The sequence below is a fragment of the Engraulis encrasicolus genome, chromosome 7 (assembly GCF_034702125.1).
Source record: "Engraulis encrasicolus isolate BLACKSEA-1 chromosome 7, IST_EnEncr_1.0, whole genome shotgun sequence".
Lineage (NCBI taxonomy): Eukaryota > Metazoa > Chordata > Actinopteri > Clupeiformes > Engraulidae > Engraulis > Engraulis encrasicolus.
This window is the reverse complement of record NC_085863.1, coordinates 13,586,367-13,609,401: the sequence shown is the minus strand read 5'-3', so window position 1 is coordinate 13,609,401 and position 23,035 is coordinate 13,586,367. Positions and strand designations below refer to the sequence as shown.

The following is a 23,035-nucleotide window of genomic DNA, read 5'->3' as shown; positions in this document are numbered from 1 at the left end:
CACATCAGAATCTTGTGTGGTAATTATTTTGTTCCATTTCTTCAGACATTACATAGGCTACATCCTAAATGTGCCACATGCAAATATATGTATGATAATAACATTATTTCGACTGTATAGAGATATAGGCCCTACCGCTAGTTCTGACAAACCAATGCCATCAAAACATGTAGGCCTACAACGTGTTTTCCTGCTTAGCTGCAGTTCACTTCCATACCACTTGGTGGAGTCTGTTCGTAACCCAAGTCAATAACCACAGAACAAGTGAATCTGGAGTGGCAGACTGTAAACTGTAACAGTCATGTGGAAATCGGAAAATAAATCACAACTTACTAATATTTCCATCCCTTGGTAACCAATCTAAATATCACATGTTCTTGAAATACTGAAAACGAAACTATGTTACTAAGATCTAGTAAACTTCCGCGATCTACGGTGTATGAACATTATCAGTAGAGAAGAGGTGTGGCCACTTTACTGTTTGACACCGTCACTGAGGTATTGCGGTCGGATAGACGGTATATACTGTATACTGGTGAGTCAATGCGGATATGAGTAAAAAGTAGTGAGAAGTAGTTTGTCATCCTTCCATAAAACATTTAAATTACTCTAAGGCCGGCTGAAAGTATCATTGCGGCCGCTGCAATATATTTCGCGGCCGCGGCCCACCGGGACAAGTCCCCGATCTCCCGACGGCCACTCCGCGCCTGCCCCCACATTTGTGCTTACATTGCCCACGGGTACCCCGGTTCGAATCCTGCCTGGGTCATTTTCCGCCCCCGCCCCATAGCTGTCTCCCTGTCATTTCCTCTCTACTCTCACGCTGTCCTACAATAATAAAGGCTAAAAAGGCCCCAAAAATACTTTAAAAAGAAAAGAAAATAAGTATCGCTCCTGACCTGTAGCTGTTGTATAGCTTTACTTTTGTCAAGAACGGCGAAATAAGCAAGGTATTGGCGAATTTGATGCGAATTTGATGCGAAATTGTGCCCAGACCAAAACCTATGCCTAAACCCTAATTTGTGAAGGTTGACCAATGAGAAGCCGAGTTTGGCCATCTGTGGCGTCCTTGTACTAGGAAAAAAAATGTAGCCTCCTGACCTGTAGCGCGGGCCTCTTGATGGTGTTGAGCAGTAGATTGGCCCTGGTGGCCACCGCGGGGTTAACGTCCTCCACGCTGGCCAGGAAGCAGCAGAAGGCGTGGGCCAATGAGTACTTCAGCACGTGGCTCTTGGTCACCGCCCCCATGTCCAGGAAGCGGCACAGCACCGCCACCCTCTCCACTGGCCATGCAATGCAAACACAGGCAGACGAAACAGTGAGTGCGTCTTAATATGCGACCTTGCCTCCTCCACTTGCGCTTGTCTCCTCGTCCCGCCTCCTGGCCCCTCCTCCGTGGAGAAAACGCTAAAGTTTCCCAGCTGTCAGCGTAGCCACAACAACTTTTGAGGGACTGTTTTTCATTCACCATCCCAATTGCAAATGAGAAAAAGACTCTACAATTGAGCTTTTGCAAGATATTGAAATATAATGCTGTTGTCAGTGATGTCATCATGACGAGAAGCGAGTGGAGGAGGCAAGTGGAGGAGGCAAGGTCACATATTAAGATGTACTCACAATCTCATATCTCATCACCCATCACTCATTTGGGGAAAAAATGACAACACATTTGATCATCCCCGATTATGGATAACCTGATTTGGGATCAGGGATAGTTGGGTTGAGGTTGCGGACAAGGCCTGTAATTGCTGTAAGATTGTTTGTGCACTGTACCACTAATTTGTTTGATGTTATGATTCTGTATGTGGGTCAATTACATTTTTTTTGGCTTAGACGTCAGGTGGCACGACGACAGCTAATGCCCATAAATGAATTAGTAATTGGTCATTAATGTACTACGATGAACATGATTCTCAAGTAATCCACTAAAAACAAGAAAAATGAATCCTTACAATAGTTAGCTCTTGTTGTACCACCCTGATATGTACATGCTACTACTAAAACGTCATGACCCATATTCAAAGCATATCTTCCAGTCCTCATAGTTTACATAACCGTTGAGAAACACTAATACAAATCTACCTGTCTTAAAGTGATACTGTCCCATTTTTGGAAATAAGCTTATTTTACACCTCCCCTTGAGTTAAATAATAGGGTATTACCGTTCTCCTGTACTTTCAACCGTTCTCGGGGTATGGCCGTGCAAATTTTACCTCCATGCTAGCAGTTAACATTGAGTCCTATGAGACCAGCTCGCGGCTAACTGGTCTCATAGGACTCAATGTTAACTGTTAGCTTGGAGGTAAAATTTGCACTGTCATAACTAGAAAACGATTGAAAGTACAGGAGAATGGTAAAACCTGATTATTTAACTCAAGGGAAGGTGTAAAATAAGCTTATTTCCAAAAATGGGACAGTATCACTTTAAATCGTATCTTCCAGTCCTCATGACTTATATAACTTACATAGCCCTTGAGAAACACTACAGTAATACAAGTCTACCTGCTTCAAAACATATCTTTCAGTCCTCATAACTTAAATAACCGTTGAGGAAACACTAATACAAGTCTACTGTACCTGCTTCAAATCGTATCTTCCAGTCGGCGTTGTTGAAGCTGTTCTCCACCAGCCTCCAGAAGATGTCGGCCCCGTGGCACAGCGTGAGGGCATGCAGCAACTGGGGCACTGCCAGGGCGGCCAGCTGGCAGAACTCGGACTTAAGCATGTTCCACAAACTACACAGGAACAGAACATACAGTACAGACAGAACTCAGCCTTCAACATGTTCCACAAACTACACAGGATAGAACATACAGACAGAACTCAGACTTGAGCATGTTCCACAAACTACACAGGATGGAACATACAGTACAGACAGACATCAGACTTCAACATGTTCCACAAACTACACAGGAACAGAGCCGGGGGTTACAGGGGGATATCAGCCCTCTGCATGTTCCACAAACTACACAGGAACAGAACATACAGACAGACCTCAGACTTCTGCATATTCCACAAACTACAGTACACAGGAACACAAAGACAGAACGCAGACTTCAGCATGATCCACAAACTACATAGGAACAGAGCGGGGGATACCGAAAGAACTCAGACTTTAAGATGTTCCACAAACTACACAGGAACATACAGACAGAACTCCGACTTCTGCATGCTCCACAAACTACACAGGAGGGAGATATCAGACAGACAGACAAACAGACAGACAAACATAATACAGACAGACAGACAGACAGACAGGCAGGCAGGCAGGTAGGCAGGCAGGCAGGCAGGCAGGCAGGCAAACAGACAGTCAGACAGACATAATACACACATTGACACATTGCTCTACGTCACTTTTTTTCTCCTACCGTTCGCACCTACCCTCATGTTATGCCACCCTACAAAGGCAAAGTGCAGTAACTACACCAACATTGAAACTTCATAGCCATGGTAGTAAGTTGGACATCGTAGTTACTGCAAATTTGGCAATATCTTTAGAACAGGACACATTTGGACCATAAGGATTTGTCACAAGATGAAGGAGTTGTTATGAAGACCAATTTCTATCTAAACTGAATTTTGACCAAATATGTACTTCCTGTATATGTAGCTACTGCACTTTGTCTTTGAATGGCAGTATGGGTCACCTTCATCTCATTTTGGACTAATAAAGCATCTCTATTCTACTCCACTACAATGAGGCAGGCAAACAGACCAAGTAGCCCAGCAGGCAGACAAACAGGCTGACAGACAGTGCTGCTTTAGTTGCGTTGGTGTAATAAGATATGTATATTATTGAGTTTAGATTTTTTTTTAAATTAACCTTTGCTTAACCAGGGGAAACAAATCAAGTTGAGATAAATATCTCTTTTTTCAAGAGAGCCCCGGCCAAGGTAGCAGCACACTTTACATTACAAAAGACAGGACGCAGTATAAATGTAAAGAAGAGCTCTTTTCCAAAATGAGATAGTAGGTAGGAGTATTGTTGCGCTCTAGATGTTACAAAAATTAACTAGGTGCGTGGACCCAAAAGAAGTAGAATATAAACGTAGGAGCAGGTTCGCACACTAAACAAGACACAAAGGTCAAGCACAAGGAGTTTTTTTATTAGAGCAGGGTAGAGCAGACGTTTCAGGCTGTTGCCATCATCAGTGCTCTCAGTGCTCGCAATGAGCCCAACTACTGTGCAACAATTGAATAGTACCCACCAGGGTTGACAAGAGACAGGTGCAGTGAGATATATCCATTTTATAGAATGTTGGGAAATTGACATTTTTGTATTGGGCATTCCATTGAATTGCATTACAAAATGCATTTTATAGAGGTTTAAAAACAATGTTAGCAAAACATTTGAATGGCAAGAATGCACACATAGATGATAGAACTCAATTCCAATATTAAAATGCAAAAAGTCAAAAATGGTGGATATAGCGTTTTGGAAAAGAGCTCTTCGTCATTGTTCTCTTGCTCACCTGGGTATGAGCATCTTCTCCTGGACATAAGAGAGGAATTGTGGGTGATCTTTCTTGGCCATGCACAGGCACTCCCCCCGCAGACACAGCGTCCTCAGGCAGTTCAGCATGTTGTACAGGATGTCAGGCTCCTCAAACTTGGCCATATCCTGTACGAGGCCAGGAGAGAACATGTCACAGATCTATCTTCACTTTTGTGTTTTATAATGTTCAGAGCAGTGGTGTAGTGGGGATTTTTATAGTGGGTGTACGCGATTTGTGAGGTCATCAAATAATTAGGCAACATATCATGTCAACCCCTTTTTTGTATTCAAACATGGACAGAATTTTTCTTTCCTCAGGAGAAGTGGGTGGACCGCGTACCCCCGCGTACCCCCGCGTACCCCCGCGTACCACGCCCACTACACCCCTGGTTCAGAGTGCCAATACTATTTATGCTTTCAGAGTAAGGTGCTGTTTCCACGCCGCAGGATATTTTTTATATGTGGGTATTTTTTTCTCCTGTTTAGGTGGAAACGCAACATGGGGATAAAAATAAAAACTCCATTGTAACAGGTGCATTTTAGCCCCCTAACTGGGATATTTTTAAAGCAGGATTTTTGATATGTGGGATTTTAAAAATCTGCTTACGGGGAAACGGAAGGCCAAAACCAATGTAACCAGGAGAAAAAAAATATCCACATTTAAACATTTCCTGCTACGTGGAAACAGCTCCTACACAGTAAATTCGGCAGTGCTTATTTAACACTTAGAGAGTTGATTTGACATCATTTGGACTCAAATGAACTCTCTAAGTGTTGAATTAACACCGCAACATTTACTGTGTATGTAGCATACACATGGTAGCATATTATACATAATTCGTTCATTCGATCACTCCTTCATTCATCCATCCATCCATTCGTCCATTCATACTGGGATGCATAAAATACAAGGTGTTTAATGCCGACCTGCAAAATTGTATAGATGAGCTTCAGTGAGACGGGAAGATCATCATAGGAGAATTCTTTGCCAGCATTTTTATTCCCAGCTGGTAGAAACAAATAAAAGGTAAAAGGTTACTATTGACCTGTATTTCATCTGTGAATCAACAGGCAACATGCCAAAGGGGGTAGCTTCTTAGTGTACCATTCCACCCTTAAAGGGACACTGTGTGAGATTTTTAGTTGTGTATTTTCAGAATTCATACTGCCCATTCACTAATGTTACATTTTTCATGAATACTTACCACCACCAAATTCTAAGTATTCATTGTGACTGTAAAAATATCACTTTTCATACATCATCTTCTTCATGGTCCGCCATTTTGAATTTCCAAAAATAGCCATTTTTAGCTGCAAAAATGACTCTACTTGTACCATACTAGAAAATATTTGTTTATTACTTAGTAAACCTTCATATAAAGATCAAATTTGGCAATAGGCAGCCCAGTTTCAATGAGCAGCACAGTTGCAGTACCTTTTTTGACCATTTCCTGCACAGTGTCCCTTTAAAGAAGCACTGTGAAGAATGTGGCCAGAATGGGTACTGCAACTTTGCTGCTATTTGAAACTGTGCTGCCTATTACCAAATTTGATCTTTTCATGAATATTTACTAAATAATAGACCAATATTTACTAGTGTAACCAAAGCACTGTACGTTGTGCAGCTAAAAATGTCTATTTCTGGAAATTCAAAATGGAGGACCATGGAGAAGATCCCCCTTTTCATGTATGAAAAGTTCAATTTCCTCAGTCATAATGAATACTTTGGTGGTGGTGTTAAGTATTCATGAAAAAGGTAACATTTGTGAATGGGCAGCATGAATTCTGGAAATAAACTACAAAAAATATTACACGGTGCACCTTTAAAATGCTTCTTTATTTGCCACAAAAAAATCCAGCTTTCATCATTACTGTAACACATTATAAGACATTCATTATTTGCAAATTAAAAACATCTACTGTTTGCCTCTAACTACGTAACTCATAATATGGGACTGGCTTATGAGGTTAACCCGATAAGACACGGCTTTAAAAATGTACTTACCAAATTTGCCAGAATGGCAATGACCAAGTCGTAGTGCATTACTAAAGCACCATGTTATGTCAAAGTAGTGTAGTACTACGGTACTTAACTTTTCAAAGACTATTACAGCGTTCCACGACGTGCATTATGGTACTGATGTGAGGGGTAAGCAAGAGATTCTGGGAGGTGGTAAACCTACTGGGGTCGTTGGGCAGGTTGTCTTGATCCTCTGGGTTGTCACAGTTTGTGTTGGCCTCCTCGCCACTCTCCTCCTTCTTCAGATGGCCGTCTGGACGCGGGAATATCAGACTGTCTTCCAGATTACTGGAGGTATCCTGCCGAATGACACCAGATATGCAGTATGACTACGGTAAGTGTATTCGTTGTATTGTATTGTATTGTATTGTATGTAAATTTGACAATTAGCCGCAGGGTGTTCAAGTTTGGGCTGAACTTTGGATTAAATTAGTTGCATTTATCAAATGTACATATAACATTCTCAAATACAATATGTCGCTTCTTATTGGTAATATCCTTTAGCCTAGAAATCTAGACGCCCCTAGCGACCGCAAATTGAGTTTGCTCATAATACAGTATGTCTATGTTTAGTAACATAGTGCAAATGACAGGAGTCTCACCACCAGGTGTATGTCGTCGTTGGGGGTGAGCCTGGTGACATGACTCCATGTTTTACCCCTACTCACCACCAGGTGTATGTCGTCGTTGGGGGTGAGCCTGGTGATATGTCCTCTACTCTATTACTCACCACCAGGTGTATGTCGTCGTTGGGGGTGAGCCTGGTGAGCAGCTGGCAGCCCAGCTGGTAGCACAGGATGCTGGACTGGCACAGGCTGCACTCGGTGGCCTTCTCCACCGCCTCCTCCTTCTGGCAGGTGTGGGCGCCGCCCCAGGGCGCCTGGAAGATGTTGTTGATGATGCCCACCGTGTCCTTGCCCAGGCTGCTCTCAAGGTCAAGCATCATGCCGTCGTCCTGGAGCTCCATCTGTACAAGAGGCAGCCATGGCCGAGTGGTTAAGGAGATGGGCTTTAAAGGGACACTGTGCAGGAAATGGTGAAAAAAGGTACTGCAACTATGCTGCTCTTTGAAACTGGGTTGCCTATTGACAAATTTGATCTTTACATGAAAGTTTACTAAGTAATAAACAAATATTTCCTAGTATGATCCAAGTAGAGTCATTTTTGCAGCTAAAAATGGCTATTTTTGGAAATTCAAAATGGCGGACCATGGAGAAGATCCCCCTTTTCATGTATGAAATGTGCAATTTTTCTGGTCATAATGAATGCTTAGAATTTGATGGTGGTGGTAAGTATTCATGAAAAAGGTAACATTAGTGAATGGGTAGCATGAATTCTGGAAAAAAACAACAAACAAAGGTTGAAAGTTCAAATCCTCAACCTTCCACTCCCTATCTCTACCTCTCTCTACCTTGAGAAATGCACCTAACCCCACACTGCTCTAGGGACTGTAACCAATACTCTGTACTTAAATATCTGTATAAGTCGCTTTGGATGAAAAGCGTTTGCTAAGTGTAATGTAATGTAGTGTAATATTATGGACACATCGCAACACTATACAAGATGCTGGAAAGCAAACTAGTCCGTTTCAGAAAGACTAGGCCTGGGACGAGAGCACTCATGCCTCTTTTCCACTGCCGGTTTTCAAGTAGGCCTACAAGCTCAACACAGCACGAATCGGCCGCCACTTTTTGCTTTGCGATTGAACTGAAAAGCAAAAAGTGGCGGCCGAGTCTCACTTTGTGGAGCTGCAGGCCTACCAGAAAAACAGCAGTGGAAAAGAGGCATCAGATAAGCAAGCATAATGACTGATGTTTCGACACAGTGCCCCTTCTTCAGAGTCCAGAGCAGGCGTCACTATTAAATATTTTGATAGTGAGGATGCTGGCCGAAATGACCAATTTTTCAAGAAAGAGGCCACACATTGCATATACTGCTTTTACGCGTTTTGGCACAATATGTGTGTGAAATAGACCATAAAATAAATTTTATATAGAACAGTAGGGAAGGGTAAGCGGATTACTTGTTTGGGTGTGGGTCAAATGTGTTCATTTTTAGAGGTTATTTTAGAATTAGTATATAGGGTGGGGCCGGCTACCTGTTTGAATATGAGGTTGAAAATGAGTGTGCACTTTTTTAGTGTGTATTTGACACTGCTTTCCAGACAGTAGTTGAAGCTGTTGGAGCCACCTACCTGTTTGAGTATGAGGTCGAACATCAGGATGAAGCAGGCCAGGTTCATGTCATCGTCGTCGGTGTCGTAGTCGAGGGCCTCGTTGCCAGGGGCGTGGCCCATGTGGCCCAGGTTCCGGAAGGGGCTGCTCTGCAGGGGGCTCCGGAAGGGGCTGGGGAACGGGCTCAAGGAGCTGGGCTGATGCTGCACACCGCGCCGACCCGGCTCAGATACCACGCTCACCTGAAGCAATCACACCATCCACAACAACAAATATAGGAGCCTGGCTCTGATACCACGCTCACCTGAAGCAATCACACCAACCACAACAGAAAACAAAAATACTATATAGGAGCCTGGCTCTGATACCACGCTCACCTGAAGCAATCACACCAACCACAACAACAAATATAGGAGCCTGGCTCTGATACCACACTCACCTGAAGCAATCACACCATCCACAACAGAAATATACAGCAGGAGCCTGGCTCTGATACCACACTCACCTGCAACTGGCTCTGATACCACACTCACTTGCAACAATCACACCATCCACAACAATCACACCATCCACAACAAAAAACAAAAAATACTCTAGGAGCCTGGCTCTGATGTCACACTCACCGGCAAAAATCACACCATCCACATCAAAAATATGTTTCTGACCCTGGGTGTGACACTATACTATGCTTCAATGGTGTAGTCTACGTAGAACACGGGTATACGGAGTATACCCACTTCTAAATTTCAGGGATTTCAGTATACCCACTTAAAATTGATTGATCCATTGTTTTGAATAGCACAAATATATACAGTATACCCACTTAAAAAAAATCCCAAATATACAGTATACCCACTTCAAAAAAGTAGACTACACCACTGCTATGCTTACCTGCACACAGCATCCACAACAATCACAGCATCCACAACAATCACAGCATCCACAACAATCACACACGAATACTGTAGCTGTATCAGATCACCTCTATGAGTCACATTGCTTAATTGTCTGAAAATTCCATGCACCTCAAAAAAGGCAAGTGTAAGTGTCATGTACATCAAGTTGAACATGTCATCAAAAGAACAAAGGAAAAGGGAGTACTGTATATAGAAATACTGGTTTGAATAATTAAAAAAATACAGTATATATAATTTTAAATGTTCCATGATAAATTAACCCATTGACGCTTAAGGCATCTGCAAAAAAGGGTGCTGAATGCCTGAGCCCCTTTTAAGAAAAGCTTCCCTCAGCCTATAAAAACCTAAATATCTCAGCTTCTGAAGCACATAAAAATATGCACTGTTGCATTTAAACGCTAAGACCCTCCTCTTTCATTAGAATGTGTTCATTAGTCTCAAACAAACAGATAATAAAATTGTCTCAAATCACATGAACCTGAATGTTTAGTAATGCAGCTCAAGGTGCCAGGGCCAATGTTGCGCAACGCAACATCAGGCATCAATGGGTTAAGTACTAGTTATAGACAGGTTAATATATAACAGTGATGGTGTTTAAGACTTGACCTACCCGGCGTGCCTGGTCGTTTTCTGAGGGGTCGTTGGGGTGAACCTTCCTCTGATTGGTCAGCTCTTTCAGGGAGTTGACGCCATCAGAGAACATGTCAATCAGCAGCTGCAGAGGCACCACGATGTCCAGCTCTGACAGGACCTGGACACGCACATACACGCGCACGTAGGCACGCACATTAATTTATAGAGTCTAGAGGCACCACGATGTCCAGCTCTGGCAGGACCTGGACACGCACACACACACGCACGCACACACACGCGCGCGCGCAAACATTAATATATAGACTTCAGAGGCACTACGATGTCCAGCTCTGACAGGACCTGGATACGCACACACATGCGCACGCATGCACGCACACACGCACACACGCACACACACACAGTATAGAATCCAGAGGCACACACACACACGCACACACACACACACACACACACACACACACACACACACACACACACACACACGCGTATAGAATCCAGAGGCACCAGGATGTCCAGCTCTGACAGAACCAAGACATACACACGGACGCATGCACGCACGCACACACACGCACACACACGCACACACACACACACACACACACGCACACACTCACAGAGACGCGTTGTTTTCAGCTTTGAGAACAGCTGTAAATGCACATCACAACAGCTATGGAGAGTGACAGGCACAGGTTATACGCACACATGATGCACTTCTATTTTTTGGTAGAGAACCCATACCCTCGAGGGTAATTATTTTATTTTATTTTTGTGGGTCAGCATGACAGACAGACGTTTCAGCCTAAGCCTTCTGAAACATCTGTCTGTCATGCTGACCGACTCAAATAAAATACCAGAATTACACTCAAGAGTGCGGCTTTTCTACAAAAATGTACAAATCTGTTCGATCGCACCCGAAGACCTTGTAAAATACTGTTTTTCTTTTTGAAAAAGAGACTGTATAACCAGTGGCAGAACAATTACATACAGGGCCCCAGGGCAAGGCACCCCCCCATACGGCCTACCAAGGTCCCAATAGGGCCCCCACATCCAATGCAGTTGGGCCCTGGGCCCAGGGGCAAATGCCCAGCTCGCCCCCCCTGTAGCTCCGCCCCTGTGTATAACCACAGATGTACTCACATGTAGCCAGAGCAGGGCCTGCTCCTGTACGGAGGCGGGATAGCCAGTGAAGCGACAGCTGATGAAGCTAAACATCTCCTCCATGGAGAAGGGCAGGGGACACAGCTCAGTGTCAAACATTTTACTGCAAACAAGAGAATACAGACAGAAATATGGTAATAGACAATATAATATAACTTCTTGCGAGAATGAGTGAGTGTGAATGAGTACAAAATTGCAATGAGTAAAACATCTTTGCGAGGATGAGTGCGAGTGTGTGTGTGAGTGTGAGTCTGGTTACACAGTGATAATGGGACAATTGTGAAATCCAAGTCAATTATTTATGATAATAGCTAAAGGGCTACTGCCAGATCCGGAAGTCTGGAATCAGATCTAGAAATGAGCTCTAAAAACTAATCTGTTTTACCCATTTTGTCCTAAGCCCTTTTAGGGAAAGGGTACCCTCTGCCTATTAAATCCTTAATATCTCAGCCTCTGAAGCACATACAAACGTGAAATGGGTTACATTTAAAATCCAGAACCTTCATTTTGCACTAGTACAGTGTTCATTCAGCTCTAACATGCCCACATCTTTAAGAAAACAGCTAAAATCTCAAGAACTTAAAGGGACAGTTTGGTCAATTTCAACATGCAGTTGTAATGCTCACACTACCCTGGACTTGTCAGTGCCTGAGATTTTTTTTTCTTCTTCTTCAGCCGTTTCCGAGATCCTGGTCTTTGTAATGGGGGCAGCTCTTTGTTTACATTTCAAAAAAACATTTTTATTTATTCCCAAAAACATCTAAAAGGTTATAAAACATCAGCAGACAACTAGCAAACAGCAGTACCTTTTGGGAAAATATTTGGAGTTAGCCTATGTTTCATTTTTTAAAAATGTAAACAAACGCTGCCCCCATTAGAATTGCTCATATCTCGGAAAGGGCTGAGCCGAAAAATGTGGCATCACCAGGTACTGACAAGTCAAGGGTAGCGTGAGCAATACAACTGCATGTTGAAATTGACCAAACTGTCCCTTTAAATGCAGCGTATATGTCGCTCCAGGACACAATGGGTTAAGTAAGATGTTTGATAACGAGCCTATTGCACAGGATTGAGTCTTCCTGAATATTTGTTACAGAAAGTGGTTCTTATTGTACTCTAGAATTCGGTTACGGTAGATACGTTTGCCTGAGTGAGTCTGAATTCTTCATAGCTACTAGCTCTTAAAGGTCGCAAGACCATTTTCAGAGGTCAGGGGCCAGGCAATGAGTCCACATAGCTTATGAAGGGGTCCCAGGTTTTATGAAGTGATGCCCATTTATTCTTGCCACATTGAACTTTCTGTACCTGAGCACCTCTGAACTGCTTGAGCTGGTGGTCGGCCACCTCTGTACCAGTGTTTCTCAACAGGAGTGCCGGGGCACCATGGGGTGTCGCGGGCCCCCTCAGGGGTGCCGCGGAAACGTGGCTGATAAATAAATTATGTAATATAGAATACATATTCGTCTAAATTGATAAGTTAATGCTAGTCAGTGGAATCTTTCATCTGCCATTTACGCACAATAAAGTAAATATAGGTCTCCCCAGTCAGCTGCAACTTCGAACGTAGGTCGTGTGAGGTCAACAAATGTGTTACTTTTCTAAGCTTTTGTGGTATCGGATGCGATACCATGTTACGGCTTGTTGCTTTGGGGTGCCTTGACATTTTGTCATGAATTGAAAGGGTGCCTCGCCTAAAAAAAGGTTGAGAAACACTGCTCTGTACTGTTACCTGAGCACCTCCCTGAACTCCTTGAGCTGGAGGTCGGGCACCTCTGTACCAGAGATTCTTTAAGTATAGAGATATGCCAACATAATAGGTTTCTATGGGCACCTAACGCGACCAGGTTCCGGTCTGCCTAAAGGGCCGTGTCATAATGCTCCTACAATGAATAGAACAGTCCTTAGGTCTGCCTAGGTCTGCCTAGGGCGGTGTTTATACATACCCGGATATTTTGATATACGCAGACCTTCCCCTTCGGATGTGCCTTTCGTTCACAAACAAACGAAGGTTTTCCATCTATAAACGAAGCTCCAAAAAAACTCCGGCAAAAGTGGAGATTTTTTAAAATCTCCGGTTAGCGTTTGTATATAAACAGAGATAAACGGAGACTTGAATGGCACTACTTACGGCCCACAGGCTTAACGTATTTATGACAGCTATCAACAGCACATGTATGCGTATTTGCCTTTGATGTGAACGAAAATATTTCGCTAAGCAAAATGTTCGTTTATCAAAATACCCAGGTATGTATAAACAGCACCTAAGGGGGGCCATAATAGAACCAGGAAACAATGGGCCAATGGAACCTCTCTCTCTCTACTCTCTACTGTTACCTGAGCACCTCTCTGAACTCCTTTCATTCATTTATTGTTTATTTAGCAGGGACAGTGCACAATATACAATTGAGCCAGATTATAGCCACGTGGCTAATTTTCATCTGTAGTCCCTGGACAGGAATTGGTGTTAAGCTAAAAACAAAAGGGATTAAAATAAATAATAATAAATAATTTGATAATACAATCAAAAGGTGCCCCATGTGCAAATATACTAGGCCCACAACTTTGCATGGCCAAAAAGGCATATCTAGGTAAAAGAATACACCAAAGAAACAAAAAAACAAGATGTATGATAAAGTAAACATAAAACACCAAGCATAAGGTAAATGACTAAACATGTTCACATTGCTGCCTTGAGCTGGTGGTCAGGCACCTCTGTGCGTATGAACACTGAGCTCTGTACCTGAGCACCTCCCTGAACTCCTTGAGCTGGTGGTCGGGCACCTCTGTGCGGATGGCCTCCAGCCACTCGGGCATGAAGCAGTCCCAGAGCGGCTGGCTGATGACGTTGTAGGGGATGAGGCACAGGATGCGGTTCAAGCCCTCCTTCAGCTGCGTCACCGTGCTGCACGACTTGTCCCAGTAGCCACCAACCTAGACATACGGTAGAAGGACCAGGACGAGGTCAGGTACCGTACAACGTCCAGTTGTGATGAATAATACACATACATTGCATTGTTGATACATTTACCATATTTTTCTAATTAATTATGTTTCATTACACTTTATTATCTGTACTCCTCTAGGCTGAATCCCATTACACCCCTTAGCCCTACGCCTTTCCCCTTCCCCTCCATTTTGCGCGTCCACGTGTAGGGGTAGTGGCGTCTCAATTCACGTAAAGACAGAGGGGTAGGGGTACGGCGAAGGGCTTTCTTCCCCTTCAGACGGAGATTATCCGAAGGCACGCTTCAGACGGAGGGGTACGACCAAATTCCCTTAATGCATTGCGAATGCCTTTAAAAAATGGCGGCATCAACAAAAGCACACAAATATAAGTATTTTCGCTGTAATTTACGGCTTTACAGTTGTAATAATTGTTGCATTGTACTAAGTGTAACATTGTCCCAATGTATCATGGTCATTGTCTCCGTGAAACACACATGAAAAAAAATCGCTATTAACGTCAACCTAATGCATGGAATTAGTGACAGCTGGGTGTGTTATTCTGTGATAGTTAAAGGGGTGTCTCAATTCGTAGGGGTTGCGTTTCGAGCCCTACACCTTACTGCTTCGTTTGAAAGCACGAGGGGCAAGGGGAAGGTGTAGGGGTAGGGGTAGAAATTAGTAATGGGAAACGGCCCTAATGTGGTATCAGATAATATTGTATTCAAGGGTCTAAAGTCATCACACACTATCATATCCATCAGGCACAAGCCCATTACTGTATGTGTTTTAGATCTAATGGTCCATTCATGTGCTCTGGGAATTATGGTAAATACCAAACGGACTCAACTTGAAAAAGAATGGTCGTCGCACACTCAGAACTTCATGCAGTTACATTTAATAAGACCAACGTCTTATTAAACGTAACTGCATGGTCTGAGTGTGCGACGACCATTCTTTTTCAAGTTGAGTCTAATTGTCTGCCGTACGCACCTCAAACGGTGTGCGTTTACTGAAACCCGAAGAAATACCAAACGGAGACATGGGAACGAGACATGAATGCCCCCCTTGTGGTATTTTCCACTGGACAACTCGAAGAAAAAAAAAATGATATACGAGTTTCCGAGACTGGATAATATCTACTTTCCAGACCACATGAAAGGCACATTAAGTCTTCACCATAGCAACCTCCACAGGTCCATACTTACTGCTATGAGTAGTATCTCCACTGAACTCTACAGGTTTGGGCGACAGGACAGACATTCCAACATCATCACTAAACCAACATCATTCCTCTAAGCCCCATACATACTGTACATCTCATAACAATGTGTTATAATGTGTTATTATAATGTTATTATGTGCCACATAATAATGTGGATGTATAGCCTAGTAAACCAGCGCCACCCGCTGGATGCCATTTTTTTTTGCTCAAGTGGGTCTGGCCTCGCATCGTTGGAGTGGTCTGCCAGGCTTGCCAAGAATCTGGCAAACCAATCACAACGCAGAGATTTGTTTTGAATCAAAGCGGGCAGGGTTTTGAGGGAGTGACGACGAAGCTCGCAACATTGGGAAAGCGCTGATTGGTCAGAGCGTTGGCCTATAGGCACAGACACGGTTTGAAAGACAACGGGTTGTTCTCATCAACAATCTTCGGATGTACTATTCATCGGGGCCAGACTAAATTACACATCCAATCTCACATTTAGGCTGGTTTATCAGGCCATAATATTGCTACTACTAATACGTAGGCTATATGTGGATATGATATGTGGATATGTGGATGTGAGTCCTCACCCTGGCAAACTCTACAGGCTTCGGCAGCAGGCACATGACCATGACGTCGAAGCGCACGTCACACACGGTCTTGAGCCACTTGGTGACGAACTGGGGCTTCAGCTTCTCCACCAGGCTGCCCACCTCGTCGTCCATCATGTAGGCCGTGGAATGGAACCACTGGAACACCATGCTCACCAGCCGCGCCAGGCTCTCCGTAGGGGTGTTCTCACTCGGCGTACACAGGCTCACCTGAGGAAGGGGCGGGACCGTATTACAGTAATCCAATGTGGTGTCCCTGCACACTATACCTTACTGTTTATTAAAAATAATCTTAACGTTTTTGTCTTGTGGTGCCCCCTGACTAGTTGAAAATGATTGGTGCTGCTGGACCTTATGGATAATCCGACCATGGGGTGGGGATATCCTACACACAAACACCCTGATTTTGCTCCTCTACTTAGGAGCAGGTTCGCACACTAAACAAGACACAAAACAGTGTCTTGTTTAGTGTGCGAACCTGCTCCTACCTTATTTTTTACTTCTTTTGGGTCCACGCACCTAGTTAATTTTTGCAACATCTAGAGCGCAACAATACCCCTACCTCCTGACGGCTCCTCTACTTAGTCCAAAACATTACAGCCTGCTACTACTACAGTAGTCCACTACTGTATACTACTGTAATGTATGTTGGTTTGAACCATTTCAAATGTGTTGTATAAATTAAAGTGGCGTGTTCTCATTGACGGTGTGCAAGCTCAGCTGAGGGCTGTATTCACAACACAGGCAACAATAATCAGCATTGGCAGGTTTATGATGAGGTCCAGGAGGCATTTGTTAGAAAATAGGTTGAGAACCATTGATGTAGAACAGTGATTCTCAAACTGTGGGCCGGGGCCCACTGGTGGGCCCTAAAGGTATTCCAAGTGGGCCTTGAAATCATTTTCTAAAAATCAAATTAATATGTTTGTGTGCTTTGCTGTTGATTCATTTGAGTTTTATTGTTTATGGGGTCAGAGGTGGGCCCCAAACATTTGTGAACATTTCAAGTGGGCCCCAAGTTGGAAAAGGTTGGGAACCCCTGATGTAGAAGATGAGCACCTACCAGAAGTTAGAGAGAAAGAAAACACGTACATCCGTCTCAAAAAGATTGGGTGCAGGACCAGCAAAAATACAATGAAAAAACTGAATGAAAAGTCTGTGACACCAAGCTCCTGTTGCTCTTTTTAATGTGACGTTTCAGGCAGCATGCCCTTCATCAGACACGTCACATTAAAAAGAGCAACGGGAGCTTGGTGTCGCGGACTTTTCGAGGCACCTACCAGAAACCAGATGCCAAACTGGCTGAGTAGCCTCTGGTCGTGCTGGTCGTCCTCCTTGTTGTCGAAGTCGGTGTTGTCCAGAGAGTGGTGAGAAGCAGACAGCCCCATCTGACGTCGCCGATTCATCTCAAACTCGCGCTGCTCTGCATGGATTTCTGCCTCTTTCAGCAGACTGCCAGAAAGTTAGTATAGAATTAAAAGACTCATTTCATTTCGTGCAAAGGGTTAAAAAAGATCAGACATTTGGTCAAATGTGTAATTTGAGTAGAAAACAGACAGAACTGTAAAATGTTGGTAATGTAAAAAATATGGCTAATGTGGTAACATGGAGAACTAGCTGGAATTCTGTATTTTCACTATAAAATAATAAAAGACAATAAATAGTAACTTTGTACAATAAAACACAAATAGGAAATATTGAACGAAATGAAACAATACACAAATAGCAGGCCATTATAAATGGGACTTTAGCGTTTAGCAAGGCCATTATAAATGGGGCATTAGGAAAGAGCAAAAGCTTCGGTACCTTCGGTACCTTTCGCCACTTTGACCCAAGGTTTTAGTGATTTTAGTGCATTTAAGAAGAGTTGAAAAAGGCATAGATTGTGCCCATTGACATTGCAGTCAGTGTTGCCTTGTACTGTAACTTGTGCATGTAGGGAAAGACTATGAGGTGTAGAGTAGTTTACACTAATATAAGGAGTACAGTAGAGTGTGCCTGTTGATATAAGCTTTACTTTTCTTAATTGCATTTAAGAAAAGGCTAGGGTATAAGGTAGGAGGGCAAGTTCAGGCCTGGGTGCTATATGTGGACCACTGGGCCATTTCATGTGGCCCTAAGGGCCTTTAGAAGAAAGACAGCTTTTAAATCCAAACTCAACATTCTTAAAAAGGCTGCCTAAAAAGGACTCTTGCCATAATGTTATCTAAATATAAAGATGGCAAGTTATGTCAGCGTAGAATATTTCTTACTATTGACATGGGCAAGTTGCCTGTGACATCAAGCCCTAGCAGAGTCAATATTCTACACCCCAAAATAATGGCCCACCCCTGATCTAAGGTGTGTCAGCTGAGTTGACAGTACAGTGCAGTGCAGCTCTACCTAATGACGGCCTCCACGGTACAGACCAGCTCTTCCGCGCCACACTCGCGCGTGTTGATGGGGGGAGGGGACGTCTGATAAAGATGCGTCTCGGCCGAGGCCCCCACGTCACTGTGGTGGTTGACATGGCAACGCTTGCAGTAGCGCACAGGCTTGTTGCCATGGTGACCACAGCAGCCGGCGGAGAAGCAGGTGACCACCGCTCTGCGGACGTGAGAGCTGCAGTTCTGGAGGAGGAGAGGGGAGGAGAAGAGAGGAGAGGAGAGGAGAGGAGAGGAGAGGAGAGAGGAGAGGAAAGGAGAGAGGAGAGGAGAGGAGGAGAGGAGAGGAGAGAGGAGAGGAGAGGAGAGGAGAGGGGAGGAGAAGAGAGGAGAGGAGAGGAGAGGAGAGGAGAGGAGAGAGGAGAGGAAAGGAGAGAGGAGAAGAGAAGAGGTCAGAAGAAGAGAGGAGAGGAGAGGAGAGGAGAGGGGAGGAGAAGAGAGGAGGAAAGAAGAGAAGAGAAGAGAAGAGGAGAGAAGAGAAGAGAAGAGAGGACAGGAGAGGAGAGGAGAGGAGAGACAGAGCAGAGTAGAGAAGAGGAGAGGAGAGAGGAGAGGAGAGGAGAGACGACAGAAGAGGAGAGGAGAGAGGAGAGGAGAGGAGAGAGGAGAGAGGAGAGGAGAGGTGAGGAGAGAAGAGGAGAGGAGAGAGGAGAGGAGAGAAGTGGAGAGGAGAGAGGAGAGGAGAGGAGAGGAGAGGAGAGGAGAGGAGAGGAGAGGAGAGGAGAGGAGAGGAGAGGAGAGGAGAGGAGAGAGGAGAGGAGAGAGGAGAGGGGGGAGGAGAGGAGAGGAGAGAGGAGAGGAGAGGAGAGGAGAGGAGAGGAGAGGGGGTGGGGGTGGGAAATAATCATTCATAAATGGGGGAGGGTTGTCTTTACACACGTATCAACAATAATTACCATAAAATAACTGAATGTGATTTGATGCACTGAACATGTACATAGTATCATGTCTCCCTTCTACACCCACAAAATGCACACAACAAAAAACACAGGATCACACTTACCTTCTTTTGACATATTGCAGATATCTCAGCTGTAAGAACAAGGTCATAAGACTTACAGTACATAGGATAAGATATAACAACAGGCATTAGTCATAAGTGAATGAAGCGTAATTGATATGGATTATATGTGTCATGTATAAATATGTCACTTTTATAATGACACCTTCAAAAAATGTGCAAACGATGGTTTTAATCAATCAACATTGTTTTTAATCATGAAAACGAGAGCTCATTGCAAAATGGCATATATCCATTTTGGAACATTTTTGGGAAATTGACATTTTTGTATTAGGCATGCCATTACACTGCATTGCAAAATGTTTATTATATGGAGGTTTAAAAAGCATGCTCCCAAAACATTTGAATGGCAAGAATTCACACATACTGTAGATGATAGGACTTCTTAACAGTGATTTTCAATGATAAAATGCAAAAGTTAAAAATGTTGGATATGTCGTTTTGGAACAAAACTATTCAAATATCGTGAGTTTCCACTGACCTTGCGGCAACAGTACGTCCACAAGCCACTCAGCACGGTCTCTGTAAAAAACCCCAAAAAAAAACAAGTGTGTCAATGTCAGTCAGGAAACTTGTTGTATCCCCCAGGGCTCTAAATTAAGTTAACCTTTTTCACTACCAGCCAAAATGGCAAGTACTGTAGATGTTAATCTAACTAGCCAAACACACACTCACTAATGGGTCAAAGTGGCTAGTAAGTTGGTTTTTTCTACCAAACTGAAATTTCGCCAGCATTTGGCTGGTTGGCCAGTGTTCATTTAGAGCCTTGTCCACCTCCCATGATGCAATCTGTCTGTGGGCATTTTCACACCTAGTTCTGTTTCTGTTCATATTGTGAGTGCATTACCAAAAGAACCGGCTGATCAATCTGGTCCCATTAGGCTTCTATGGTGTGTCAGTCCTGTTTTTGATCTCACCCGGTCTTCTAGAGCTCTCCTTAAGTGACTACACCTAGTCACAAGTCTAACTTATCAGAGCTCATAAGCGAACCGTACTGAGACCACGTCAATGAAGGTCTCAGTACGGTTCACTTCCAAGGGAACTGGGTACACTTCCAAGCGTTCACATATGCAGAGAAAATGCTGAGTCACAGGTCTGAGTTCATGTAGCCTCTTAGTGCAGATGGGGTCGCAGGTGGGCCTATTCACTATTTGCTGAAAATACTCAACTACATCATAACAACATTGCAGAGAGCCTTAAGTAACAGATTGAGACATAGACATTACAATTTTGGTGACAGTAAGGTTATAACATAGGTCCTGCGCTAAGGGGTTAAATGGCTGAAAGAGACAACCCTATCTGTCACTCAAGAAAGAGAATTACCCAGCGATCCTCTGGCTGCACTCCTCACAGATGTACAGAGGTGGGGGTTTGTCCCCGTAGGCCACTGAGAGAGTTGGGTCGATGCACATCTGAAGAGAAATGGACACAAGACAGACATGTAAAAGACACTCTTGTAACTCACATGAAGAATCATTTACAATCATGTTCATTGTCTTCATAACTTGACAACAAATTCAATCTGCTTGTAGTATCTTTTATATAACGTGCCGCTAGGGCAGTCATGGGTAAGCGGTTAGGGTAGCCCAAAGGTTGCCGGTTCGACTCCAAACCTGCCAGGTTGGTGGGGGGAGTAATTAATCAGTGCTCTCCCCAATCCTCCTCAATGACTGAGGTAACCTGATCATGGTACCGTCCCGCCACGGGTGAGGCATAAATGCAATTTTGTTGTGTGCAGTGTGTGTCTAGCCTGGCTGTCGCGTAGACCCCTAGTGCTTCGTGCATCTTCGTTACACTTCGTGAGCTGAATGAGGATGAATATCCATCTACGTGAGAACCAGATTAGTGTGTGTCACAATGACAATGGGAATTGAAGTTTCCCAGTTGGGCTTTCACTTTCAGTACAGTATTAGTTTACGGTATATTACAACATAGTTTGTATTATAGAACAGTATATATACCGTACATTACTGTAATTTGCAGGAGAAGATGATTACATTCGTGGCTAATCTGTGGTCAACACAAAGACAAGAGCAGCCTGTCATAACATACTGTAGTGGAGTGTAGATGTAGAGTAGCCGAGGCCCATACCTTCACTGCAGGCTTGTTGATGGCGTTATGGCACTCAATGTGCTGACAATGGATAGGGTTCCAGGCTGTGTGGAAATATTGGATTAAGAAGATAATATTAGTATAAACAACAGAGGTTTTAATTAACAAGTGATGTTTGAGGTATAAGATAAGATAAGATAGGATAAACTTTTACTGTCTGTCTGCACAGAAACTGGTCTTGCATGACACTTCTCCACAATCCACATGTAAACGCACATTAAAGATACACAAAACACAATATGGGCTATCGAGTCTAAACAATCTAAACTAGAGTAAAAACAATTAAAATTAAATACAACAGTTATTTGTAAACTAGTTCAGTTCATAAAATTAGTTGCAGTGAATAATAACACAAACATGCAGAAAGAAAAGGTTGGATAGATATATGCCTGTGTACTGCAGTCCTCTGTATTCGCTGATGGCCCCTGGAGGCTTTAGATTGGGCCAATAGTGGAAGAGCATCTGCACAGCAGGAGGTTTCACTTGGGATGGTCCATACGAGATGACATACAGGAGGTCCTACGGAACCGCAACACACGAGTCACCAGTCATAGGTAATTCAGGGAATACAGAAAGGTACAGTGTATTGTTCTTACAGTAACCCAAGCTTAGAGTAAACTGCAATATATTGTATTACAGTACTGTGCCTTAAATTGTAATACAGTAAAGTTCTGGCAACCGTGCTGCCTGTACTTTACTGTAATTTTTACAGGATATTTCTTAGAGTGTAGCGTAATGAACAAGCTCTTGCAACTATTGACCATATACAGTAGTTATAAAATACACATAGTGCCGTGTAATGTGTTTAAATCAGATGCTTGTCTATGTGTAAAGTTCACTGTGTGCATTGAGAGGTTTTGGAAATGGTCTGTGGAGTTACAGTTTCTGCAATGATCTATGTTGGGCTTCCGCACACCGGCTCCGACAAGGTGCTGAGCACTGCTCCCCAAAAGTTCAATTCCATTGTTTTCAATTGAACCCCACAATCTAGCACCGATGTCCGCGGACATTCGCAGATGTCGGATAGCGATTAGAGACAAGTTCTATTTTGTCGGCGCCGCCCATTGACTATTAATGCGATGTTCGTGTGAAATTGAGTTTTGGGATCCGAATTATGTCGGAAGCGAAAGTGCTCCGCAGTGCTGTTCGAACCAATGTGCAGCCCGCCTTAGACCTTAACATGGTGGTTATGTGGAAGAATATATCGTTGCTGTCTGACAAAAACCTCTTTTCACTTTTTTTAACTTATTAATTTATACATCACCATTTTCTACATGAATAAGCATTTCAACATTAAAGTTGGTTATTAAATAATGTATCATATATACATACCGATGGAGACTGACCAGTAGAACTGATT

At 43.4% G+C, this 23,035-nt stretch overlaps 1 protein-coding gene across 1 annotated transcript in view; it reads right to left on the bottom strand.

Annotated features, from left to right (window-relative positions):
* LOC134453365 (protein unc-79 homolog) overlaps positions 1-23,035 on the bottom strand; it is a 77,643-nt gene that overhangs the window by 40,186 nt on the left and 14,422 nt on the right. The window contains exons 8-25 of the mRNA XM_063204241.1: positions 22,065-22,194; positions 21,655-21,719; positions 20,887-20,975; positions 20,045-20,085; positions 19,546-19,574; positions 18,502-18,728; positions 17,400-17,571; positions 16,099-16,329; positions 14,099-14,289; positions 11,338-11,461; positions 10,217-10,357; positions 8,710-8,931; positions 7,246-7,482; positions 6,679-6,814; positions 5,423-5,502; positions 4,473-4,621; positions 2,578-2,735; positions 1,102-1,283 (exon numbers count right to left, since the gene is read on the bottom strand). Of these exons, the coding sequence (XP_063060311.1) occupies positions 1,102-1,283; positions 2,578-2,735; positions 4,473-4,621; positions 5,423-5,502; positions 6,679-6,814; positions 7,246-7,482; positions 8,710-8,931; positions 10,217-10,357; positions 11,338-11,461; positions 14,099-14,289; positions 16,099-16,329; positions 17,400-17,571; positions 18,502-18,728; positions 19,546-19,574; positions 20,045-20,085; positions 20,887-20,975; positions 21,655-21,719; positions 22,065-22,194 (2,604 nt within the window). The remainder of the gene's footprint in view (positions 1-1,101; positions 1,284-2,577; positions 2,736-4,472; positions 4,622-5,422; positions 5,503-6,678; positions 6,815-7,245; positions 7,483-8,709; positions 8,932-10,216; positions 10,358-11,337; positions 11,462-14,098; positions 14,290-16,098; positions 16,330-17,399; positions 17,572-18,501; positions 18,729-19,545; positions 19,575-20,044; positions 20,086-20,886; positions 20,976-21,654; positions 21,720-22,064; positions 22,195-23,035) is intronic.